Consider the following 27501-nt stretch of genomic DNA (forward strand, 5'->3'; position numbering starts at 1 on the left):
CTCTCTCTCCTTACAGGGAATTTTTGGTATTTACTTTCTATTGGTGGTGTTCTTCCATCATAACACTAGCTCCCTATTTGGGGGCTTCTGACAGTTGGGGCAAGAAAAACTGATGTTATGGCATCGGCTGCCTGATTTTATACCACTAACGACCTGACGTCAGTCCTGGAGCGACAGCAACTGACGCAGAAATACTAAGCCTTTGGTATTCGGGCTGACTGAGGGCTACCCCTGGCAGGATAACCCAAGTGTGATGACTGCAACAGTGAATACGCTCTACATTTATGGCAAGTATACACAACTGTACTTTCTGGCTGTGGACATCATAGAGTTTGTAGTTTTATAGGGCCTATCCACATAGGTGAAAGCATGCACCATTAGACAGCATGTCCTCATTTCCTGGAAAATACTTTTCCTGCTGTTACATCTGGCTGCAGGATTTCAGAGCTTCAAGCCCTTATTTGAAAGGAAATTTATCTGGTCTTCCACAAGGAATAGGTGCCTCTTAGGACCGCCTGACACTTCTTACCTGATTTAGTGTTAGGATTGCCCTTGAACCAGTATATATCACCAACCTGCTGTCTTTTCGGGAAGAGTCCAGAGGAGAAAAATATCCTTTTATCCTAGACATGCACTACCAGCTCAGATTTTATGTGAAGAAAAGTACATCAGTTCAAGAAAATGGAACAACTGTTTGTCTTCTTTTTTCAGGGAATAGATAGGGAGACTTGCACTGGCTAAGCAAATCCTTCCGAATTAATTGCTGACTATATTATAGTTTGTCAACCCCTGGAAAATGCTGCGGCTGTCAAAGACCATTCCACCCTGACATGGCTTCTTTTCTTTCAGTGCTTGTAAAGACTGTATTGCAGACATTTGTACTGCTGTCACTTGGTCACTTTGGTTTAACCTTCAGCAAGCCTTATTGCTTGAATTATGCTATAGAATATGGTCTTCTGAGTTTTCAGTCTTTGATCATTCTGTGGCTGTGGACTACTTGATAGTTTAATGGTAGTGCTTTCAATTCTTCTCCAGAATTAACCCACTGCAGAGGACTCAAAGTATCAGATATACTGTATGTACTCATTATATCAGTCTGATCTGTAAGGTAGTTTTGTGCATTGAGTAATTATTGCCCTTACACCTTTCGCCTTTCATTAGACAGCCACTTCATCCAACAACAGTTGCATTTTGCATTATTTTACATTGGGCAGGTGTACTTATTTATCCTGATGGTAAGTAAAAGAAAAAGCGTGTGATAAAAATATGTATGATACACCATATAGCTATTTTTTAAGTTTATCTACAATCTGACATGTCATTAAAGCTTCTAGACTTCCCCCAAACCACATCATATAATATACAAAACACAGATGAGCACACTACCTCAAAGCACCCTAGCCCATCTAAATTCCCCAACATCTTATCTCAACCCTGCCCAACAGGCACGTATCGCCACATCCACTTTCACCTTCAAACCTGTGCTGATATCCTATGTAAAACAACTCAAACCATGCACTACTTCAGCTGATAACCTTCCAGATGAGTACCTTAAAATAGCAGCCAATAGCATTGCCTATCCTGTTTCAATCCTTATAAATAGGTCAGTCCAGGAATCCCACGTTCCCTCTCTCTGAAAAAGTCACAAAATATCCGTCTACACAAATAAGGAAATTCAACAGACTTAACTATCTTTAGACCTATAACAATCTTATTCCCTTTCTCCAAAATACTTGAAAAAATATATTCAAAAACAATTGCTAAACTATCTCCTGCAGGAAGAATTCCTAACACCCACACAACATGGCTTCTGTCCTTCCAGTAGTACTAACACTGCACTTCTAACATATAGATACTAAAGCTAGAGATAGAAGAAGAATAGTCTCATCCTAATTTCTAGACTTGTCTAAAGCCATTGACACAGTTTCTCACAGTAAACTTCAATTTCAGATATCCTCACTAGCCCACCCTTCTATGTTTCAAAAGCTACCTGTCCAATACATATTAGTCAGTAAACTGGCACTCCACCCTCTCTCCAGGGGTGGGACGATGACATAATGGTTAAGGTGCTTACCTTAGAGACACAAGGTGCAGGGTTTGATTCTCACATGGGGGGTAGGGCTGGCTGCTTCAAAAACAGCAAAAAGCTTAGTAGTAGCCTCTAGCCTATATGAACCTATCATACCTCGCAGTTACCACTGTTGCACCACAAGGCTCTATCCTTGGTACCCTCCTCTTTAACATTCTCACCAACACCCTCCACACATCCACATATCATGCCTGGTTATTACAGTATGCAGATGACTTCACACACATTTGCACATTTGACTACATGGCACACCTCCAAAAAATTTCTGAGGAACCTTTAACAGCAACTGAAACATGGCTTTGCAATTCAAAGCCCCCCCCCCCCCAAAAAAAAAAAAAAAACTACTACGTTTTAGCCCAAATCTCCTCTCATGAAAAAATTTTAATTTAAAGTCTTCTCTCTTGGTAATGCAACCACTGAATTCACTTATCATAGCAAATTATTAAGGATGATAGTGGATGATCTTAAATTCGACCTGCATATAAAAAATTCCATAAGAAAAAACTTGTCAAAAACTAGGGATGCTTTATGGATCCAAACACTTTTTTAACCAATGCAACTAAAATTACGCTTGCCACTATCCACCCCACACTTCTTTGTGGTGCTCCCATCCTTACTAACCTCCAGGTATCTCAAAAATCAAAACTTGAACAATGCTGTAAGAAAGTTTCCAAATTTGCAGTAAATACCTTGTTCTGAACCCACCACTGTATAGCACTAAAATGCCTAAATTGGTTAGAACTACACCATCAACTAACATATACACAGCTTCGTACTACCTGTAAATTTATCCAGCCTACATCTGCTTTTTCAGCTGTGAATAACATTCTACACAATTATGTTCTTAATCAGTCATTATGAACAAGTGACCAAAAACACCTGTCTGTTCACAAACCTATAAAATCTGATGGGCATTGTCTATACTCATACCATGCTGCTGAGGCCTGGAACTCCTTACCTGTATCCATCAGGTCAGTAGCCTCCCTCCTATCCTTCAAAACCATTCCAAAATATTTCTTAGCCAAAAGCTGGGTCTGTTCTTGCTCAGCACCGGATAAAGTATATTCCTAAATGTGAACAAGTACCTCTTCATACTTCATACCTCCTTTCTCTCCCTTCTTCACTCACTTCCTTACGTCTATCAATTTTTCTCCCCAGGCTTGTTGTCTAAATGTGCCATAAGTCTGTTCCTCTCAATTCACATTGCAATTTCTGTTTGTATTATACAAGTTTACATTTAATTTCTGTATGAACTGGCTAAAATTTCTGTAAATATTAACTTGCATCTGTTCTTAACCAATGTTTTCATATTATGTCTAGTTTGGTATAATTGTTTAAACTGTAGATATGTTTGTATTATTTTTGAAGATTGTAAAATTATTGTTCTTAAATGTAATACTGTGGAGCATTTCGCCCTGGGCCTCTGCTAAAAATGGGTTCCTACCCAATTGGACTTTCCTGGTAATCAAATGTCAGTAAATAAATAAAACAACATAAACTCCAAATTTGCACTTACTTTTAATTAAATAAAATATAAAATTATATAGTAAAGTAAAACATGGGCTACAAAAAAAAAAAAAAAAAAAAAAAAACTTTACACGTTATATACAAGATACAGGGCTGACAGTAGTCATGTGGAAGCTTAGCAGCTGCCTAGGATATTATTTTGTAAGGGGCAAGTTTCCAAAATGTGTTTATTTATCATGTTAAGTAAACAAATGATGTTGCTGGTTTTCTTTAAATAGATACGTGACTGTACCACACTGTATCCAAAGCAGCTGCAGCACCGTTTGAGGAAGTACTACATGTCTGATCACTCATATTATTCCAGCTTTGTCCCACCCATGATCTAGACAGTGAATCAGAGTGCCAAAAACACTAAAAACATTTTGAATGCTGAAGGGGATGTTAATAGTTGCAGTGGAAACATCACTTGCAGACTGCAGTAAGTGGTACTTTGAAGTGATGGTCTGCAGGGGAACCTACCACGACAGCAAACCAAACACATAATCACACAAAAACATACTCGGAGGCTCTAAATAGATCTGCGAGCGCAGAGACCTCACCAAAAAGCACCACACAGCCAGCCGCCACAACAAACAAAACAAACACCAACACATATCTCATCTCACAAAGCCAGCAAACAATCACAGCACAGCAACAAAACACCAACACCAACACACTTGTAACTTGGTGAAGGCACACTGAACACCTGCGTCCGCTCAATGACCTGGCTGAACAACCAGAGGAGTCGCGGTGCAGATCCATGACATATTTACAAGCACTCACTTCAAGCACTCCAAGGCAAGTACAAATATGACTCAGTCATTCCATGCTGGTGTGAATGACCGAGGTATGAATCCCCTGGACTACATGAAAAGGACATAAAGAGCTCTCTCTGTAGCACCCGTGCCATAGTATGACCCTGAGTAGCATCTTAGACCCTCACCCTCATGATGCCACATGCCACAGACAAGATGATCAATGAATTCAAAATACAATTGGTCACCTTAGGTGTCAGTCAGAGGGGGAATCAATGCCTGTCAGTATGGGATGATATGCTGATGCTATGCTGATGCTGGCTACCTGCTGTCCTATTTTGCTGGAGGCATAAAGGCCGGGCTTTGCACCCCATAGGGCTTTTTTTAAGTTGAAAAAGACAGACCCCCCCACATAGGCATCACAAACCACAGGCATCTCACAAGTAATGCCAACAGCCTAAGAAAATAAACTAAGTAATGCTCGCTCCTCCTCCTCATGCAGCCAAACATACTCCTACTCAAAACTCTCTTACGAATATTGGTTCAGTACTCGAGAGCCACAAAAACCCTCAGACCACCCAGGAGCACCATGCTTTTAGGCCTCAAAACACCATGCTTTTTCGCCTCAATGAGAGTCAACATACCCAAAAGGAGGTACCCAAAACAGAGGTCACATCAAAGCCCACACCTCCAGGTTGGTGGCAACCCACATGTGAAACTATCAGAGAGAATTAGCAACTAACAGTAGCTCCCAAAACCCCTGACCCCAAGCAGCTGACACTCAGCTTTCCCCAGACACTGAACCTCAGAAAACATGAGAACACAAACTGAAAAATAGAAGACATCTACCATAACACAGCATTTATTACTCTAGCCAACCACCCAAGCCCAAAGGTTCCTAGAATAAACACCAGCAACATTTAAACCTAAAAATTGTTAGAACAACTGAGGGAAAACTCCATGGAACACATATACTGAACTCCAGACCACTCCAACCAGACACTGGGAAAATAGGATCACCAATCATCACACCATGCTCCCTCACTTTCATCTTATCATCCCACTATCCTCACTGGATCCCCAAATCCAGTTCACAAAAAATCACAAACTCCTCACCCCTGCCCCTAAAATCCCACCACACCCCAGACCTGTGGAAAATAAATCCCCAAAAAGCCCCAGGCATGTGAGCAAAGACCCAACACCTTCAGGGAATGCCCCAATATCAGGAATCCTAAATAGAATTTTGAACAATGCATGGATCACAAATCTCCTAGAACCCACCAATATACAAACCTCCCAAACCAAGACGAAAGGTCCAAAACTGCAGACAATCAAAAAGGTGACTAGGACTGATCCCAAGCTAGCAAAAGCAAATATATCCCAAAAGGAGGAAAGATGGGCATCACTAAAATAAAACACATAAAATAAGAAAATTGTCTAAGCTTTACAAAGAGAATAAATTCTGAGAGTAATTTTAGGTATGCTTCAGACAGAAGGCTTTCAACACTAATTACATAATAGCACAGATGGTAGTAAAAATAGTAACCTGCGGAAAAATGCCAAAAACTCCCACAGACAAAACCACATATGACAAAACCACCAAAAGCCCCACATCTAAGGGGCAAGCAACTATCGGCAAAGCAGAGCTCAAAACACCCCTTTCATTCCGTGGCGTCCCTGTCCACTCAAGCCCCCCTCTCCAGCCTCAGAAGCCTTGTGTCCAAGAATAAAACAACGCAAGGCCTGGCACACCCCTCATGAACTCCAAGAAGAGCTAAACCCAAACATAAAACTACTGTTCAATCTCAGCCTTACTGCAGGATATGTGCCTAAAGAGTGGCGTGCAGCAACAGTGGTCCCTCTCCATAAAAAAGGGCATTGCCTCAAGAAGGTGGCAAACATGAACCCACAAGCCTGACACTGGATCCTCAAACTGGGGAGGATTAGATCATCAAGATCTGCTAACATAAATAAATTTATTTTTGGACCTGCAGACACCAGATGCCATGGATTTGTAGCTGGGGGAACATGGTTCTTAAACAAACTTTAAGTTGATTTTTTGATTCAGGGGTGGTGCTGTTGATTGAAAGGGGAAGGTGGTCCACACAGCCTACCTTGACCTCGGCCAAGCCTAATCTCCACTGACACACTAGCATGATAGATAAGCATACCAGCTTAAATATAACCAGATAAGAGTACCTAGGCAGAAAGCAAACTCTGGGACCTCTTGATAGGTGTACCACATGTCAAGGTCAGAACACAGATCAACAGGGTGAATTGCCAGATTCAGTAATTACTGCTGGACCAACCCATGTTCGGTATTACTCGGATGCTCAGGCCACAGATCCAGAAACACTGCTGACCATAGACACCTGAGACGGCAACTGGCCACAATCCAAAACACTCCACGTCCATCCACCAACTCAATCAAAAACCTCATAAACGAACTCGAGGTGTGGTAATCTAAAGCAAGAAGAAAATGTGGGGACCTGGGGACCAAAAAGTTTTAAAACCTCTCAAAAAAATTACAAATGCCAAATACCAACATAGTGTACATGGCCATTGATCTAGAAGTAGTTGAGGGGGACCTCTCAACATTTTAAGATCATTTGACAAAATTGGGGGCCAAAGTGGCCAGAAAAACATTTTATAGCCCCCTCTAGCCACCTAATCATCCAGATCACACATCTAGACTAGGCCCTCATCAAGTACCTCCTTTACCATTCACATCTAGGGCTCAGACAGAATGATGCCAATGCCCTCTTAGATGGACCAAACTCTATCAAGCACACAAAAGCCTCAAACAGGCCATGAGGAGAGGAAAATATCAAGCCGGCATACCAAAAGATGGCATACTTTGCTCAAGATCTAGGAAGCAAAAGCCTCGCACAGTGCTGGCGTTAAAAGCACCTGACAGCTGTGCATTTATAAAAGCCATGTCTGTTCATCCAGGCACTCCTGCTCAGAATCTAAAAAATCTAAATCACCTAAGAGAGACCACTCAGAGACACCCTTCTCTCAGTCGAATATGAAGAGGAGGACTGATGAGGGACACACAGTATCACCATGACTCTGGAATAAGGATAGCCTCAGTGCCCAGAACCTTCCTGTGGGACTCAGAGAAATTCCTTCTCAAATGGATGGCAGGTGATCAGTGGGAGTCACGTAGAGGACACTTCCGGTATTCAGATAAGATGGGAGTGTACAGAGAAAGGAAAACCTCGTGTAAAAACAAATTAAAATAAAAAACAAATAACAGGCAAAAGCCAAACAGCAAAATAAATATGTTGTGGTTAAGGTGCAGCTCATGGTCTTGATTGTAGCAGGTATTTTTTTTTTAATCCTAAAAGGGAATCAGATATGGGTAGGAAGCAATTTGGAATACATTACTGTTGCTGGCTAGCTTCTGTGTCTTTGTTTGTAAAACAGTTGAAGTAAATTATAGTGGCTGTTATTTTTATTATTATTATTATTATTATTATTATTATTTTAATATCTTCGGACATCTGAAGTGTAGACAGTTACAGTTTAATATAAGCTGGAAAACATTACTGTACTTTCTATATATTTGCGCAACTTAAGCTTAAATTGACTCCCGTTAATGTGGGAGTCGCTTTTGGCTTTGCTCCCCTTCCCCAATTCCCTAGCCATCCCATTGCATCTGACTTATACTGTCCAAAACACACCCACAGTTTGCTCCCAGTCAGCTCCCTTTTAAATGTATACCAACACAAATGTTTTATTTGCATACTTCTGTCTCAGGTCCCACTTCATTCACTGTCCCAGTCACTAAACCCTGTAGAACAGCCAGCCTACTTCCATTACATTCCAAATCCCAGAATACAATAACAGGATCTCTTCACTGCTACATAACAGTTTTTTCACTTACACATCTTCAGCTATCTGCTGGATTTCCCCCACCACGATTACATAGCAGTGCCCTGCATTGACAGCCTCTCCACATTGCTTGCCAGCACAATTCCTGACATTCTTCCATCTCTGTTTCATTTGCAGTCACCTTATTTTTTTTTTACTACATTTTCAGTCTTATTTAACCCTTCCTGTCCATTACACCAACAGGTAGCCTTGCATTCTACCAGTGAGACAGCTTTTCACTCTGTGACCATGAAACATTCAAGTACTCAATACCAACTTCGGCCCTTATTTTCTTAACTTCCTAACAGCAAAACTAGTTCCACAGGATACATAATTAGTCTTAGTCTAACAATCAATTATAACTGCACCTGTATATCACTGTCCTCATTTACTGAGATTTGCAACAATCCTGAGGTTAAATCTTGCTCCAGTTCAGCCTTACCCCTTTGTGGCAGCATGGAATGCCAACATCCTTAATCTTCACAAAGCTAGTAATGTCCTTCCAGCTATCCATTCCATAAAAAAATCCAGACAAATGTTGCATCTCCACAACCTAACCACCAATATCTCTAGCTACAGGTGCACGCCTAGCTCACTGTCCTCACCTCACCTCACCTCACCCCCTACAACAGCAAGGAACTCTGATCACCTCTTTGACCCAACCACCCCTTTTTCCTTTTTCTTATCTTACATCACCAGTAGATCCAACACTGCTGTTCCCTTTACTGTTTTCACTCAGTATCAACAGCCTACCCTCAAACTATCCCCAGTCCCCTAGCTCTCTCTGTATGTAAATTATTTGTTCATATGTTGGTCTGACTCTTTCGCCATAAGACTTCAACCACAACAAGATCTTCTTGCCACTGCCAGCTGGCTAATTTCAAAGAATCTCTTATTATGTCTATCCCAAACAAACATTTTGCTTTTTGATACCTGTCAAATCCTGCATTTGGCCTCCTGTAACTAGTCCATTTTTGACCACTGTCAAAAGCCACTAGAAGCCAACTCATCCTTTGAATAACTAGGACCATAATTGGATCCAGCCCTAAAAGTCCAACCCCCACATCTAAAAACAAACAAAAAAAAAAAACAGAAATGAAACAAACCCTCATCTGGTCAAGGAAAATGCATAATTTCTTTATCCCCCTCAAGCAAGGACGCCATTGGAAAGAAAAATCCTCATAGCTCAGTTAGAATACTGGCCTCTGCCTAAGAAAAAAAGGTCTTTTCACTACACGTAGCATCCAGAATGGTGTATTGCTTCATATCACGAGCTCTTGGAACTGAACACCACTGCTTAGTTATCAGAAAAGCAGTCTGGCTTTATGTTCAGTAAAGGATATTTTTTCTTCTTGCTTCCTCTTATTTAAACAGCTAAATCAAAACCCCTTTCACCTCCAAGCCAGCAATTTCATGGTAGGAAAATGAACTTATAACCTGAGAGCACAATGTCAACTTAGCACCATCCGTACACACCCTCTCTTGAAGTAAAAAGTGCAGTAGTCACAGCATCTACAGTTTGGGACTTAGATTGTGGTAAACCACACCCTCCATCAGAGATTCCACAATTCAGAAAAAAAGTACCTTCTAACAATTACAGAATGGTACTGCCTTAACAACAAGATTAATCTAATTTGTCCATCTAGTCTCTCATATTACCCAATTATAAAAAATGGTCATTACTCCCAGAAGAAGTCTGGTATAAATACCTTTCATGTAAACCAAGGATATTTTTCAGTATCTGCCTAAAACCCACTACATTGCATGTCCACAGGATGTTCAATCCACTTGTAAATAAAAAACATTACTGTGCTTTGTCTTTTACAACATACTAATACAAAAATGTCTTTTATTTTTCACATGCTAACTTATAAATTCATGTTTTCTGTGTGAATTGTTTTGAGTTTGTGTTGTTGTATCTCTGTAATGTGTGGATTGTAGGAACTTTTTTCATGTGTGAATTGTATTGAATTGTGTACAGTAACTTTACATATGTTTTAATAGTTTAAATTTATTATCTTCTGTGTATCTTTACATTCTGGCTAAGTCTGGAATAGGTCCTTATGGATTAGTGCTCTGCCGTGGTAAAGAAATATAAATAGACAAAATACATTACTGAGGCCATTTATTACCATAATCAGACATATAAAGTATATACACAGTCCGCAAAGTGGCTGTAATTGCTGGGATTGGGGCAGTCTGTGGATAAAGGTGACTCACCCCTCTTTTTGATCACACTTAAATGGTCACTCATCTAGCTTGTAAGGAGCAGTGTTACACAATGTTTTGCATTTTCTGAAATCAGTTTAAAATGAGCATTGCTGCAACTTGGGCGTGTACATGTTTAAGCTGGAGGTGTTGGAGTGTATCTAAGTTTAACAAGTTGGCAACAGTTAATTTATTTATATACTTAATGTTTGTTAACCAAGTTGATGGACCGGTAATCAACCCTTTATCACTACTCAGCCCCCAGGACAACACAGTGTGTTTATAGATATACTGTATACTTCACATCAGGTTATTGAAACCACACATGCAACAACCACCTTACATAGCACACAGTACACATGTAGACTAACGTATACTGAGGCACTTAAAAGCAATGTCCCTAAACAACAAAGATTACCTAGACTTCCCACTATCAAGGATATGCCTCAGTAAGCCCAACATCACTCAGAAAAAACACCACCGAACACCGCACATACTGTCTGTCTCTCAATGAAGCCCCAAACACTAAGCCCCTAAAGCAAGCAAACACACTTCTCAGGACTCTAATCATAGGGGACTCCATTGTAAGATGTACTGATGCCTCTCTAACCAAGTTGTACAAGAAGAAGATAACTATTTGTTGCTTATCTGAAGCTAGGATCTGTCAAATCACATTACACATCAAGTACTAGTGTGAATCCATCATAGCCCTTGTAGGCATAAATGACCTGAGATGGATTTCCCTGGACTAAATGAAGAGAGACATTGTGGAGCTTTTTGACTATGTTTCTCAGGCTGGTACGAGTCTAGCACTGAGCATCATATTGCCATCACTGAGGATGAAGCCATATCAGCAAAAGGTTATTTCAAAAATTGGCTGTCTGGTGTCATTCTAAAGAGATCCAATATTTGTCAGCTTGGAAGGATGATCTGCACCTTTCCACTCTAGGCTTTCTAATACTGGCTAAAACTTTATCTACCCCATAGTGCCTTTTTTTAGGCAATGCCAAATTGGCAAACCTACCAACTTAGCAAAATCAGCTCAACAAAACCTCAAGGTATTACTGGTCAGTGCTAGGAGCCTAAGTAAAAAAAAAGTACACTCCCACCAAGCCCTCCTCATACTCGAGAATGTAGATATATATGCAGTTACCGAGACATGGTTTAAAGTGGCAGAGAGTACCCCAGATGTGCCAGGTTTCAGTGCCTTCCGCACTTTATATCAGTCGCTGCATAGACAAGGGTTAAAGGTGGAGAAGGTGCCTCATTATACAGCAGTAACAAGCCTACCTCTAGAGTGGTCAAACAGGATGATGTGCTGCAGTTTCTCCATATCCAGATCACCATAGACATAATCCCTAATTCCTAGCCAGCTGTAGGTCATCTTTCGTGTCCCAAAAAGCTCACAATATGTACTTGGACCTACTGGAGACACTTACCATCCAACCTAACAGCCTGCTCATGGGAGACTTTAATTACTCCTCTGTAAACGGGGAATCCTACATGGCCTTAAATCTACTGGCACAGAGATTCCAAGACTTCATAAGTACAAACACACTTGATCAAGTAGTGAGTATGCCTACTAGAGGCTCCAACATACTGAACCTCATGTTCACAAATATGGGAGAATGCTACACCATAGCTCCCAATTGTCCAGATTTTTCGTTATATTTTTCGTCTGTTCCTCATAAAATTTGCTTTCTGGCTAGTTGTTGAAGTCAGTAAATAATGACAGCTACTTGAGTTTCAGACTTCACATCTTTCAGAAAATGCATTCTAACACAAAACTTTTATTTTGGCAACTTTCTAAGTTTATAAGAGTAGTTTTAAAAAATATGCTCTATTTTTGGGCCTGTCCCCCCCCCCCATTATTTTCGCTTTGTCCAGATTTCTTGTGCTAAGAGGTTGAGAGGTATGTACCCACCCCCTAACCCCAGTGTCTCATCCTCCATGGTAAGGTCTGACCATAAAGCTGTCTCCTTTGAAATCAAAATCAACTCTGTCATCCCACTAAAACCAGTAACAGTTAGGAACTATTCCAAGGCAAGGTACTTGTTACTAAGTGATGGTTTGTGAAAAATTCATTGCCTGTCCAAACCCCAAGAATACACGAGTCTATGCTGAATAACTTTCACAAACTCTATGCAACCATGTCAATGACTGTGTAGAGGCTGCTGTACCTACTAGAAGTAAGCCCAAAACTAGCTCCAGAAACAAACCGCCCTGGTGGTAGCCTAAATTAAACAGGATATACAACAATCTGACTTTACTGGAAAATAGCTGTCCTGTTAGCTTTGAACGTCATGCCTTAATAAATAATTATTTCTTCCTTGAAAGAAAATAAGACTGAATTTCTTTCCTTGGTCATTATTTTTGTTCAGGTCATCATTAGATCAAAAGGGTGGAAGAAAAGTTCTAAAATGTACTTCATCTAGAACCTATGTCTTCTGGAGGCCTGCTAGGTCCACAGTTCACTGACTTAATTCAGTTGTTTACTTCGCCATTATAATTCAGTTTCAGCCAGTTAAGGTATTTTGAAAGGATGGAGGAAAAACCTGAAGGCTAAGACAACTTGAATAAACAAGAAAGAATTAATTTGGATGGTGTGGGGAGGTCTTAATGGAGAGAAAGGAAGGGACACTGGAAGAGTGTGATGGAGTCCAGGGACCTGGTGGGACCAGTAGGTGTGGGGGGGGGGGGGGACTTGGAGTTCTTTGCCTACTGATCCATCTCAATAAGTCCATTCTTGATTCCAGTTTACACTTTGTCATGGAATGATCAAATGAGATGACAACCTTCTGAAACAAAATATGACCCCCCCCTTCCTATTTTTAGTAAATTCTTGTGTGGTTAACATTGTAAACGCAATGATTTTATAATTGGCTATAGGCTATCCCTAAATTGCATGCTTAAAAAATGGTTGTAAGTTGCATAACACAAACTTCATCAAGGCGGTGTTTTTTAGTCCTCTTATAGTCAGATGTTTTTTAAAAAGTTATGCCATTTCTGTAGCTAAACTTTCAAAAGCTAGCTCAGCAAAGCATTTTTTCTGACTTGGGAATTATCTGGAAGGAATGGCATTAACCTTGTGTTGCAGGTAAGTACCAGATATGTAGCAGTTCCACAAAACTTTAGTGTGTATCATGATCTTGTTCAGATCGGTATGATTTCCTCAAATAGCTGCCTTCCATTATTGAGAATGAGGCAATGCTTATTGCACAAAATTCAGCTAAAATAATTATTTTGAAGGACTAATTAAGGCTATTTGAAAGCTTACTGTGGTAGAGAGAAAAAGTGATGTATTTTTGGTATCATCCATTTTAAGTTTTTGTAGGAATGACAGTGTGACTTTATACAGAAATGGTCCCAAAAGGAAGATTTTTGCAGAAAACAAAGTTGATATTGGGCCCAAAGTGATGCAAATGAAGTAATGTTTGTCTTCTAGAAGAACCGCTGTCAAAGATTCTCTGTTATGATAAAAGGAGCATACGGCCATTTACCAGACAAATGTTACTGTTTTGTTTATTCTGTATATTTTGCATATAGGTTCATAGGTAGGTACTAGGCTATCTGCCTGAAGGACATTTATAAGCCTTGCCGGCATTGTGTTGACTTTCGCCGCCCCCTTAGATTAGTTCCCTGTGCCTCTGTCCAGCAGAGTCATTGAAGTGATCCCCGTCCACTCGTCAAGGTTTCTCTTGAAGAGTGTTAGCGAGGAACTCTGCCTAATGTAGATTGGAATCTTGTTCCAGAGCATGGGAAGTCCCTGGGACAGGAATCTATCCCTCCAGCACATCCTATTTATTGTTGTGGTAAGGTTTAGTTCCCCAGAGCGTGTGGCTCGAGGGAATATGGTTTTCTTTAGATGGAGCATGTCTATCAATTCTGGGTTGGACATGACCTTGTATGTCAGGCATAGATAACCTTTGAGTAGGCGGTATGCAACCGAGTACAGCTGGAGTTTCTTCAGTCGAGCTGCATAGGGCATCTGTTTGAGGCCAGTGATCCTCTTGGTGAGGTACTTCTGTGGTTTTTCCAGCTGTTGCAGGTGTCTTGTAAGGTACATCCCAAATGGGGCGTTGTACTCTATGATGGGTCTGATGAGTGATGCGTAGAGGGGCACAATGACCTCTTTTGATCTGGATGCAAACCCTTTTGTGATTAGGTGGGCCACATAGAAGGATTTTCTAACCACTTTGGCAATGTGATTATCAAAAGAGAAATTACTATCTACTTGGGTCCCCAGATCCCTTATTACGTCTTCCATATTTAGAGGGTTATCACCTATGTGGTAGTTTGTGGGTACTTTGTTTTTTCCAAAGGGGATGACTACACTTTTTAGCATTTAGCTTGAGGCCATGGTTTTGACACCAGGTATCTGTCTCAGTGAGACCCTTTTGGAGGATGTCTGTGTCAGACGGAGAGTCAATTATAGCCCCTAGTTTGCAGTCGTCTGTGAACTTGCTCCTGTGCCTGCCTGTACCTCTGAGAAGTATATGCCAAACAGGAGGGGTCCTAGGACTGAGCCCTGGGGAATGCCACTTGTAAGCGGTTTAGAGTCAGACCTAGCTCTCTCAACTCTTAACATTTGGGTACTGTCTGTGAGCCAGTTGGCAACCCATCTCGTTACGTAGGGGGTTATGTTCAGTCTGGTGAGCTTGTCTATAATACCAGAATGGGGAATGGTGTTGAAGGCCTTTGCGAGGAAAAGGTAGGCTGTGTGGACCACCTTTACCTTGTCTATAGCCTTGGTAATTGTCTCAAAGAAGTCCACCAGGTTTAGGAGGTATAATCTTCCCTTAAAGCCAAACTGGGTAGGGTCCAGTGTTTGGAGGTTCCCAGTGTCTCTGTTAATGAGATCCGTGATGATGCACTCCATAGCCTTGCAGACCAAGCTAGTCAGGCTTATACGGTAATAGTTCATGGGGTCTGTTGTGGCTCCACCTCTGTGGGCATGTAGCCTGTGGAGAGGCTGTGTGTGAACAGTGTGTTTAGGTGAGGGTTAGTTCATCTTTGAGCTCATGTAGAACACAGACTGGGACACCGTCCGGTCCCATTGATGCTGTGTTTTTGGCTTTGGAGAGGGCTGTTTTAACCTGAGTGTCTGTGATTTCAGGGGCACTACATTCTTCTGGTATGGTTATGGGCCCTTTTGGGGGTGAGAGGGGAGTGAAGTTTGCACTGAACACCTGTCTGCCAGGATGTTGGCAATATCGGTTGGTTCAGTGTATTTTGTGCCATTCTGCACTAACTCCGAGCAGGTCTGAGAATTGCCACTTGGATTCTTGACATAGCTAAAGAATGTCTTGTGGTTATCTTTGGAGTTCTTGGCAATTTTTCTTTCGAAGCTAGCCTTGGATGATTTTATGATGGATCGTAGTTTCTTGTTGATACTGATCAGAGATGCCGTACCTTCTTAGGTTTTTACTCTTTTCTGTACTAGTTTCCTCCTTCTATTGTATAGCTTGTTTATGGCAGGGGTCCACCAAACTGGTTTCCTTTTCTTGGAGGAGTGAGTCTTGGTTTTGCTTGGGATAGCATGATCCATGCATTCTTGTAAGTGCCTGTAGAGTGCATTAGTAAAGGATTTTGCAGCTCAGGCAGCGTTATCCTTTAGTATAGGGGCTTTGAAACTTTCCACCTAGGTCTTAAGTAATGTGAAGTTTGCTTTTGAAAAGTTTTTCACGGTAGTCTCTTTGACCGGGGGTGGGGGCAGAATGTGGATATCCTGAGTTCAAAATGGCCGCTGTTCTGTGAGCACTGCTATCACCTAGGTCTCGATATACCCTGGATTAAAACAAACCCAGAAGGCAACGCAGAATTAATAATACAGAAATAACTGTAGATATTTACTGCTAATATCATCCAGCAAACAAAAGAGGAAGGAAAAGTGACAGATTCAGCTCAGAAACAGCAGGATTAACTAAGATTTCTGAATAACAGCTTAAGCAATGTGCTACTAAGGCCCTGCATCTGACTGCAAGATTGGTAAAACACTATACAGCAAGATGTCAAAAGAGGAAAATAATATGGAAACAACAACAACTAAGACCAAATTCTCAGTACTAGCTTCACCTGAGAAAGACACAACTTCAAAAAGACAAAAGACAACTAAACAAACTGACAACTCTAAAAATACAAATAAATCCAAGACAGACCAGCCAGCTAATCTGGAAGACATAAAATCTGCCTTATTACCTATCCAGCAAGCATTAAAGGACTTATCATTACAATTTCAAATCTTTGGTGACTCATTCAGCCAAATAATATCCAGAATGGAAAAATCTGAGTCCAAAATAATAGAAAATGAAATAAAAATAGACTCTATTTCTCAAAAAACTGATGCCCATGACAAAGAAATACAAAACTTACAAGCAAAATTAACAGACCTGGAAGCAAGATCTCGAAGGAACAATATCATCATCAGAGGAATACCTGAAACTGTACTTCATAACAGTATAGAGCCCTTAAAACATTCTATCAACCTAGCACAAAAACTCTTTCAATTCTTGAACCTTAGACATGCCATGACAATACTGCACCCCCTTCATAAAAACCCAAATTTAAAAATAAACAATAAGATGCTGGACTTAGTCCCTTTTCCCAGACTAAAAGATAAAACAATCCAAGATATCTATCCCTACCTTAACTGTTCAATACAAGAAATGAGGACCAACTTAAACCTCCCTAAATCACACATAATAATCCTAAGGCAAATCAAAGAACTGTGTTCCAGTTATCTCCAAAATACTACTATGACCAATAGTGACATAGAAACTTGTAGCAGGCTTTGGAAAACTATTATCACAACAAAGAAAACTATTACCAATTCATATAAAATGATAAATGAAATCAAATAAGGACCTCCTCTTCTCTAACTACTGGAGAAAAATTAAACCATCCATAGATGATCAGCAAATAAGCCAGGCAATCAATCTAACACTGAAGATTCTACCCTCAAAAGTTAGCATACACTCAGCTCATGATCAATAATAATGCTTATTTTACACCTGCAATCCTACACAAATTTAACACATCAAAATCACCTTTCTGCCCACACTGTAAGGACCAGATAACTGACTTAATCCATGTATTTTGGAGCTGTAAATGTGTCTATAAACTCTGGAACTCTCTTAAGGTACAATTACAAAAAACGGGTTATCAAACATCAACATTAACTTGGGAATTCACTCTGTTACACATTCTCCCACCCAACATCCCAAGAAAACAAGCAAATACACTTTTAACAATTTTCTACTAATGAAACTGTATATAGCTTTTAAATGGCTAGATACGATAAATATCTCTTGGGAGGGTTTTAAACAAGTAGCTATACAACAGCTTTTAGCTCATAAAATAGTAATAGATAAAAGAAACAAAAACATGAAATCCAGAGAAATTTGGGAACAAACCTTTAACATCATATTAGCATAATTCATCACACAGCAACTTAGAAATACACTATAATGGAACCAAAGAACACATACAAGTTCAGATATTAAATAATAACTTGGATATTACGAATGTATGTACTGTCTATATAACTGTGGAATTAACAATGAAAGCATCTATGTACATAGTGTAAATAGATATTGTATGACCTATATCCTGTGGTATTTGACATCAATGTATAACATATGTATATGTGTGTATGTGTATGTATGTATATATGTGTGTATGTATGTATATGTGTGTGTGTATGTATGTATGTGTATGTATATATATATATATATATATATGTATATATATATATATATATATATGCACACGGTCATGTTGTAAGATGGTTTTTATTTGTGACATTTATTAATGTAAAAATAAAAATTATTGAAAAAAAAAAAGAATGTGGATATCCAGAGTGATTAGTTTATGGTCAGATCTAACCAGCAAGGGGTTGACCTCCGGTGTGGAACACCGGTCGCCCATGTTGGTGATGACCAGGTCCAGTATGTTGTCACCTCTGGTGCGGGTGTTGACCATTTGATCCAGGGCATTTGAGTTTATAAATTCTAGGCCTTGTAGTCATGCATCTGTTGATCAGAATTCCCTTACTGCACAGTGACAAGGCACAACTCGAAAAAGAGACCAACAACTGAATTTGCAGTTTAATCCTAACTATTTACTGAGTTTGCATTAGTTCTTCATATCTACTCTGATGCATAATTTAATTTCTGCCTGGATGATGGACCCTTTAATGAGGTGAAGTTTCAGATTCCATCTTCCTAATGTTAAGAAGTGGCCTAGCCTAGATTCTAGGTGGCTAGCTGGATGACTGGCTGTATTGAGCAGCTGAGGATTTACTCTCTTTTGCAGTTGTGAGAGCCAGACATGGCAGGATGAACTCCTGTCAATGGCCAGACCTCTCTCAGAATTGTGTATGTATCTATCTGTGTAGATAGGTAAATACCACACGTTCACATTTTTACATTGTTTTCCTTCCTTCTACTGTGACTTCTCATTTAACCCTAATTTGCATATAACATGTTACACATGTAGTGGTAGTATGCATTCTCATGTCTAACTTGCAGTGCCTGGTTTTAAAGCTCCGGATATATGTGAAGGGGGAACATGTCTTTGAATCAACAGTATTTAAATGACTACTGTTCTGACATTTGCTGTAGTTCTGGGAAAGTAGCGGATTTTAAGTGTTTTTTTTTTTTTTTTTTAAATTGAAGTTTGGTTTTGTTTGGTGTGTTTTTTTATGTTCTGAATGTTTGCTGTTGTTGTATGCTATGCAGTATACCATGTTAAACGCTGTAGGGCAAGCTTTCTGTATAAGAGGTATTTGCCCTTTCTCTTTTCTTTCTCTGTATGGCAGTGGAATTAGCATATTTAGGTAAGAGGCTTTGGGGGTCAACCTTCCACATGGGAAGTGCAGGGGGGTTGCCACTCTGCAGCAAAAGCATTAAAATTTTGTGATTTCTATGTGATTTCGCTGTAAAAGCATCTTGGAATAAAAAAAAAAACAGTTTTCATTGTTTCGATTCAGCTGTTAATGTTTTAGTAGTCTGGATGCTGATTTGTTTGCATGGTCCTTGTCAAAAGGCAGGCTTGCTGTATGTGGTCTCTACCAGAGAACAGTGTTTGCAATACTTTACTCCCACATTCATCTCTTGAGACCAGGGTACTTGTTGTGCTCTGTCCTGTTTTGGGTAACTTGGTGTACTGTATGCTGGCAGTCAGACCTTGGCCAATCAGCAAATACTGCCATTGTGTCAGTGGGCAAGTGTCATATTGCCACTACTGCATTAAAACTCTCAGCAGTGAGAAATAATTGTTTAATAGCTGTGTTCATTTCTTTCATCCTTATAGTATTTTTTTCATCATCGAAACAACTTGGATATGAACAGCATGATTAAAGAAGCTTATCGTCTCATGGACACAACACCAGAAGATATTCATCCTCAGCGAATGCTTGTTGAATTTATGCCACTGACAAAAGGACAGTATCCTGTCTTCAATAAATATCCCAAGTTTATTGTGGATTACCAGGCTCAGGAACGAGAAAAGATCAATCAAGAGGAAATGGAGTACTTAAGGGAGAAGTAAATATTAACTTTATTACTATAGACCCTATGCATTTGTCTTTTTTTCTTGCATCTTAAGAAAATCTGTAGATTAACCCTGAATTATTCAATTTTAGCATAAATATTTTGAGGGCTAGACTAGGTAATAGACTGATTATCAGTGCATTGCATTGTATGTGTATATGTTTGTGAATGTGTATGTAAACTAAAGGCTAAAAAGGTCACACAGACCAACTGTTCATAAAAAACTGCAAGAAAAACCTAGCCAAGCTAGACTTTTTCACTGTGTTTCAGCCTTTTTATTGATCTCATTAGCATGGTATAATTGCATAGTTTGGCTATACTTCAGAAAGACAGGCTCTTTAAACCCAGCTGATGCCACATAAATATTAAGATGCCTGCAAAATATCCCAGCTATACTGTAGCTTGGCTGGGTTTTTCTTACAGTGTGTATGCATGTGTATATATGTGTGTGTGTGTGTGTGTGTGTGTGTGTGTGTGTGTGTGTGTGTGTGTGTATGTATATATAAATATATATATATATATATATATATAGTGTGTGTGTGTGTATAAATATCTATATATATTCTCTCTATATGTAAACAAATATAGAGAGATTATATATAGATGTTTATATCTGTGTGTGTGTGTGTGTGTGTGTGTGTGTGTGTGTGTATATATATATATATATATATATATATATATATAAAATGTATGTATGTATATATATATATATATATATATATATATATATATATATATATTGCATATTAGATTAGATTATTTATTTTCATACATCCTTTGTTGACTAGGCTAGTTCCGTTATGCTAGAGGACTTTTCGGGGAATAGCCAAGGTGGTATTTATACTACATAGGAAAATTTGGCCTGGGCATCGAGGGAATTTTCCCTACTCTTTTCGATAGGTGCAGTGGGATCTTTTATATCCATCTGAGTTGCTCCACCAGCTCAAGCAGATTAGACCTCAGTTTAACATTTCATCTGAAGGACAACACACTCAGTATAACAGCACCCATATGCTGCTTTGCAGTGGCAACAATCCATCTACCTTGTGTGGAAATAGAAATAGTAACCTTCTGTAAAGCAAGTGTGCTTCCTGTTGTGTCACTGACACTGTTATAGTTTTAGTAATACTAATGATCCAGAGGAAGTCTTGGAGGGATTGTGCGAGTGTTATCAGTTTTATAGTAAAAGAATGGTTTGCGGTAGAAATGGATAAATGCGTAGATTTGATATCCCATCCTAAAATTACTCAAGAGCAGCTAATGAGTCCAAAACATACTAAGATGGCACTAGAACTTATTTTAAAATAGGCTTTGGCTAAGAGTCCAGGAGGAGATGGGCTCCTAGTAGATCTGTGAAACATATGTTTAGAAGTGGTCCTTCCATTACTGGTCAGCCTAATGAATAAGGCTTTGTTTGGAAAGAGTATACCATGGTCTTAGAAGGATGCTTTTACCTTAGTTATTCTGAATGAGGGGAAATCACTCAATTTGCCATTCTTTTATAGACCCATGACAGTATTGAAGCACAATTATAAATTATTTGTGTTCATTTTAGCAGGAAGGATAGCTAACTAGATACAAGACTTAGCGTTGTTCATTGCTGGTTTGATCGGGGAGTGGGAGGAAACCTTTTGATAATGCAATAAAACCAGTGTTAATGCAGGATGCTGAGTTCACTGAAAGAGAACTTGGGAGAAAAAAGGCTTGGATGCAAAAAAAAAAGCATTTGTTAGGGTAGTGAGGATATGTTGTGAATTTTTTTGTGGAAGTGTGGCTTCTCTGATGAATTGATATGATTATTCTCATTATGTCTCAGATCAGTGGCCTGTGTGGTGGCACAGTTGTCTCCGCCTTTTAAGTTAAAGAAGAATAGTAGATGGGATGCTCATTCTCACTGTTGTTTTACTGCTGCCTGGAACCCCTAGCTTTACTGATCAGGAACTTGAGATTACAAGTATGAAAGATATGAAGTATATTTAATAAACAGCGTTGTTTGCTAATGATGTCCTAGTATGCCTTAAACATTATAAAAAAGTAGTTTATTGTTCACATTAACTACTTTTGAATTACATTTTGGTTTTAAAAAATAATCAGATGGAAAACTAGGACATTGACAAAGTAGCATTATATTTACCTGTGGAAGAGTATTAGATTAAAATATTTAAATATCTGACTAGGAATTACAGTGAAGGATTTTGTTAGGATGGCTTGTGATATGTTGAAGAAACCAAAATGTAATTTCAAGAAATGGAAGGTTGTAATGCCAAAGTTGGACCAACAAGTACAAGGCAGTTCAGAAGTTTGTTTTGCCAGTGGTGTTCTCTGTCCGTCTGCCTTTTAACTGTCAACTTTTTTTTTTTGTGGTTAAGAATTTCATGTTGGATTTTATGTGGGATGGTAAGATTACATGGAAGAAATAACTCTGCCTAGGGATTAAGGGAGACATACCAGACCTACATTATATAGTATTATAACAGAGTTTCTCAGTTATGGTTATTGCACTTATGTCGAGTAGGCCTTCTCAGGGCTAGTTAGAAAGAGATGCTACCTTTGTTAGGAAGTTCTTGAAGAGAAGAAGAAGCAGTATCTTACTGGTTGAGTATTGCTGGAAAGATTAAAAGCTACTTCTTTTTAGAATATTTTGGCCTGAAATGCATTGGTCGGTGAGTAGGGGGAAGTGGATAAAAGAATGGTAAGGTGGAATGATATCTCTAGGCTACATAGAGAGGGACTTCCAAGATTTCTGCACATTGATCAGTAGCTTAATTTATGCTCTCTCAGTGTGAAAAAAGAATCTTAGAGATAAGAGCCAGAAGCACTACAAGTTTTAGTAAATTCAGTTACTGGCTAATAAGTAGACTGCTTGAATGCCAGCAAAGAAGAAACAGAGACAGAAAATCTGAAGAGAAAACACTGACTGGGAAGAATCCTGCAGCTATTCAGCAAAAAGCAGTTGAAGCTCCATCCTTGGTGTAAGACATGGCTTCTAGTAACCTAGAGGAAAAGATGAAACAAATGTGCTCAGGGATGATTAAAGCTTCTTCCTTCAGTGTTGTGTTTATTTTCAACAGCTATTCAGATGAAGTGATAAAACTGCAAAAATCAGAGGTCTCAATGAAGAGAAGGCTTGGCCGAGTGTGAGACTGCTCAAGAACTCTTTCAAAAATGTAGTTAGTGAAGAGAGCAAGCAGGGAAAACTTGCAATTTTCTGCTGTACCAAAGAAACTGGAAGGAACAAACTGAATTAATTTTATGAAAGCACCAATAAACAAATGGACTTGGTATTCCACAGAAAGATTTTGTCAATTGAATGGGCGTATCATGTGTATGCCCCATATCTGCTCAGGATAAAACAGCAAAGACCTCTATTAGTAAAGATTGACAGACCTTGATGATTTGCCAGAGATGACCTGCATCTGTCACCCTTGGGCTTCCGGATACTGGCCAAGGCTCTTGCCACCCCTATAGTGCCTTTTTAGGCAGTGTTCCAAAGACCAAATTACCACCGTAACAGCTACAAACAAATGCAATCTGAGGGACATGCTGCTCAATGCTAGAAGTCTAAATCTCAAAATGCACTCGCTTGAAGCACCCCTTAAAATGTAGAACATCAACATTTGTGCTGTAACAGAGACCTGGTTCAAGGCAGCAGAAAGCACCCCTGCACTACCAGGCTATAACTCACTCCACACCTTTCAGCCCCAGAACTTGGACCGAAGCTCCAAAGGCGGTGGTGTTTCCATATTCATAAAGGATGAGCACCCCTCCAGAATGGTAGCCGAACATAACACATCAGAGATACTTCAGGTGCAGCTAACACTGGGTACGACAGTGATTCAGGTTGTAGCCTGCTATAGGTCCCCAACCATGTCCCAAGACTCACACTCCATATTCCTAAGCACCCTGGAGAATATTAGGGTCCAACCTAACACTTTCAAACTGGGTGACTTTAACTACCACTCCATTAACTGGGAAAACTACTCATGTACCAGTACACTTGCCCAATGTTTCCAGGAATTCATTAATTCCAATGCCCTGGACCAGCTCATTCTTACCCCCACTAGAGATAGCAATATCCTTGACCTGGTCAGTACTAACATGGGTGACGGTTGCTCTACACCAATAGTCAACTCCTCCCTGGTTAGATCCAACCAGAGACTAATCACCTTGGAAATCCACATCCCTCCCTCCAGTAAAGGTAACCACCATGAAAAACTTCTCCACAGCTAACTTTGGGCTCCTAAAAACAGAGGTGGCTAATTTCACAGCACCCATGCAAATGCAGAATAGTTGCATGACCGCAGAATCATACACCAATGCACTGTACAAACACATACACAAATGCATGGATCTCACCCTATCCAGTAAAACCAAAATGCTCTCCTCCAAAAAAAGAAACCAATCTGGTGGTCCCCTGCCATAAACAAACTCTGTAAGAGGAGGAGGAAACTGATGTGGAAATAAGTGAAGTCCCAAGACTGGAAAAACTCCCTTATCAGCCTCATCAAAAAGTTGAGGTCCCTCTTCAAATCCTCTAAAGCTAGCTATGAAAACAGAATTGCAGCAGATAGTAAAGACAACCACAAAGCCTTCTATAGTTATGTAAAGAATCTCCATGGCAATACCCAGATTTGCTCTGAGGTACTACACAATGGTCCCTCCTATACCGAGCCAACAGATATTGCCAGTGTACTGGCCAACAGATTCAGTGCCAACCTTACTCCTCTCTCCTCCCCCAAAGGACCAATCACAATACCAGTAGATTGCTAGGCACCCAGTATTGCTGCTGAACAGGTTAAAACAGCACTTTCCAAGGCCAAGAATACAGCTTCTATGGGACATGACAATATCCCTGGCTGTGTCCTACATGAACTACAGAGTGAACTGGCACCTCACCTGTGTGCCCTGTTCAGTCACAGCCTCACCTCAGGCTTTGTCTCTACCAAATGACGCACTGCTACAGTCATCCCTCTCCTCAAAGGAAGAGCAACTACAGACCCTGGGAACTATCGCCCCCATTAGCCTGATGAGTCTGATATGCAAAGCTGTGGAACGCATCATCATAGACCTAATAAACAAGGATATAGGCAATCTCCAAACTCTGGATCCCACACAATTTGGTTTTGTGAAGGGTAGATCATGCCTGCTCAACTTGGTTGACATCTTTGAGTCATTCACCAGAGCTGTGGATGAAGGCAAGGTGGTTTATACAGCCTATATTGATCTGGCCAAGGCCTTTGATACCATTCCCCACGCAGGATTCATAGAAAAACTCAGTAAGCTAGGCATCAACCCCTACATCACTAGGTAGGTTGCAAACTGGCTCACAGATAGAACCCACAGTGTGAAAGTAGCTGACTCCAAGTCAAACTGCTGACCAGTCACGAGTGGAGTCCCACAGGGTTCGGTCCTGGGTCCTCTCCTGTTTGGTATCTACTTCTCTGAAGTCCAGGCCAACACAAAGGGACTTTGGCTGACAAAGTTTGCAGACGATTGCAAGTTGGGAGCTATTATTGACTCTCCAAGTGATGCTGACATCCTTCAAAAAGGCCTCACTGAGACTAGCAACTGGTGTCAGAACGATGGCCTTAAGCTCAGTGCCAGAAAATGTGTCGTTATCCCCTTTGGGAAAAACCCGGTTCTTATGAATTACCATATTGATGGTAGTCCACTGAACACAGAAGGCGTTATAAGAGATCTGGGAACACAGGCTGACAGCAGCCTCTCTTTTGACCACCACATTGCCATTGTGGTCAGAAAGTCCTATGTGGCACATCTCATTACTAAGGGTTTTGCATCCAGGAAGAAAAAGGTCATTGTCTCCCTCTACTCTTCCCTCACTGGGCCAGTCATCGAGTATAATGCCCGATGCCTTTTTAAGCAAGGCTTTATTTTTGTCTTAGTATATTTTAATGTGGTTCTATGTATGTGAAAGTAAGTGATGATAATGTAATATGTTTCAGAATTAAATGAACATTTAATTATTTATTCAGTTGGCTGTGTCGTGTGTTTTTTGATATTATGTATAAAAGGAAGGTGTTTTAATTGAGTTTTAAAATACTGAAGAAGGGTTATACCCGAAAGCTTTATTTTGGTAAATAAAGTGAGCGTTTTTCACCAGGTTATTTTTTGGTTTGTTTTATGCTTTTTGTGCTTGCATGTCTGGTGCAACTTAACTGCAGCTGATTCATTTTTGGTGAAATATAAAATTCACCCTGGGGATCACTCCAGTGGCTGTACTTAACAGAGGCACTGGGAACTAAGTTTGGGTGGCATGATGCCAGGGTAATCCTATGGGCTAGGCTTGTAAAGGCTCCAGGGCCATTAGCCTAGCACACACCTGTGAAGCTATAAGATACAATCATACCAACTGAAAGGATTGAGCCTGACAAAACTGAGGCAAAAGGGCAAAGTATTAAACAATGAAGACTATAGAGTGTTTGTGGAAAATAATTATTGACTGTATTCCAGGCAAAATAGAAGCAAATTTGTCCCAGCTATTGGGGAGTGTCAAGAAGCAGGTGTGAGATTCAAGCTGCTTTACCCAGCTGTCTTCAGAATATTTTTTTCCTGTACAATCAAAGTCTTTTCTCATGCATAACAAGCAAAGGAGGAAATACGAAAGTTTGTCCTACAAAATTGATCCATCAAAAAGGGACCCTGCTTCACATTTTTCTGAAAATAAAGTTTATATAGAGATTTTGCCAGTGAAACCTTTTCCAGTATTCTAAAGGGAAATGTGATAGAAAAAAAATACACAGGAGCTGACTAGAAGAATGAATACCTTTGACTTGAACTGGAGTTTGAGTTGGAAGATAGAAATAAACAGGAAGAAGACCAGCAACATAGAAATTAGTGAATAACGATAAAGCATTAAACACATTTGGGAAATATGACTTCAGAAGAAAAAGTGGAGAGATTGGACTTTTGTTAACTTTGTAAAAGTTGTGGAGGACTGAAACACACATGCCCCACTTCATGTCATAAATGTTTGGAAGAACCACTGAAAGGAAGCAGGAGAAAAAAAAGAGAAGTAACTAAGTAAAACAAATTTAACAGTATTTGTATGGAGCATTTCATGATACAAATTGCATGTTATAAAGTAAAGTTTTTTCAGTTACTGTTGTATGTGGTAAAGATGCAGAAGTAAAGATAGCTGTTCAAGCTGGCTGCACAGTGATCAACAGCTTAACCTCAACTGTCCCAGTGTGGAAAAAAAACTGAAACACAAGGGGCAGGAACTGTCACTTTTAGTGAATTCAGTTACTGTCCAGTAAGTACACTGTCTGGATGCCAGCGAAGAAGAATTTAAGAGAGCCTGAAAGAAAATCTATAAAAAGTGAAGGGAAAACCATGACTGGGAAGAATCATGCAATTCAGAAAAATGCAGTTCAGGCTCCAACTTTGGTGCAAGATATGGCTTCCGGTAATCTAGAGGAAAAAATAAGTCAAATGTGCTCAGAACTGATTAAAATAAATGAAACAGTGAAGGAGTATATCAACACGAATAACAAAA

At 39.8% G+C, this 27501-nt stretch overlaps 1 protein-coding gene across 1 annotated transcript in view; it reads left to right on the forward strand.

The window, feature by feature from the left end:
• Positions 1–27501, forward strand: part of TBC1D31 (TBC1 domain family member 31) — a 1335355-nt gene that overhangs the window by 676683 nt on the left and 631171 nt on the right. Inside the window, exon 14 of the mRNA XM_044066576.1 lies at positions 19747–19979. Coding sequence (XP_043922511.1) covers positions 19747–19979 — 233 coding nt within the window. The remainder of the gene's footprint in view (positions 1–19746; positions 19980–27501) is intronic.

This window comes from Protopterus annectens, chromosome 3.part1 (genome assembly GCF_019279795.1).
Source record: "Protopterus annectens isolate FY-2018-M chromosome 3.part1, PAN1.0, whole genome shotgun sequence".
Lineage (NCBI taxonomy): Eukaryota > Metazoa > Chordata > Ceratodontiformes > Protopteridae > Protopterus > Protopterus annectens.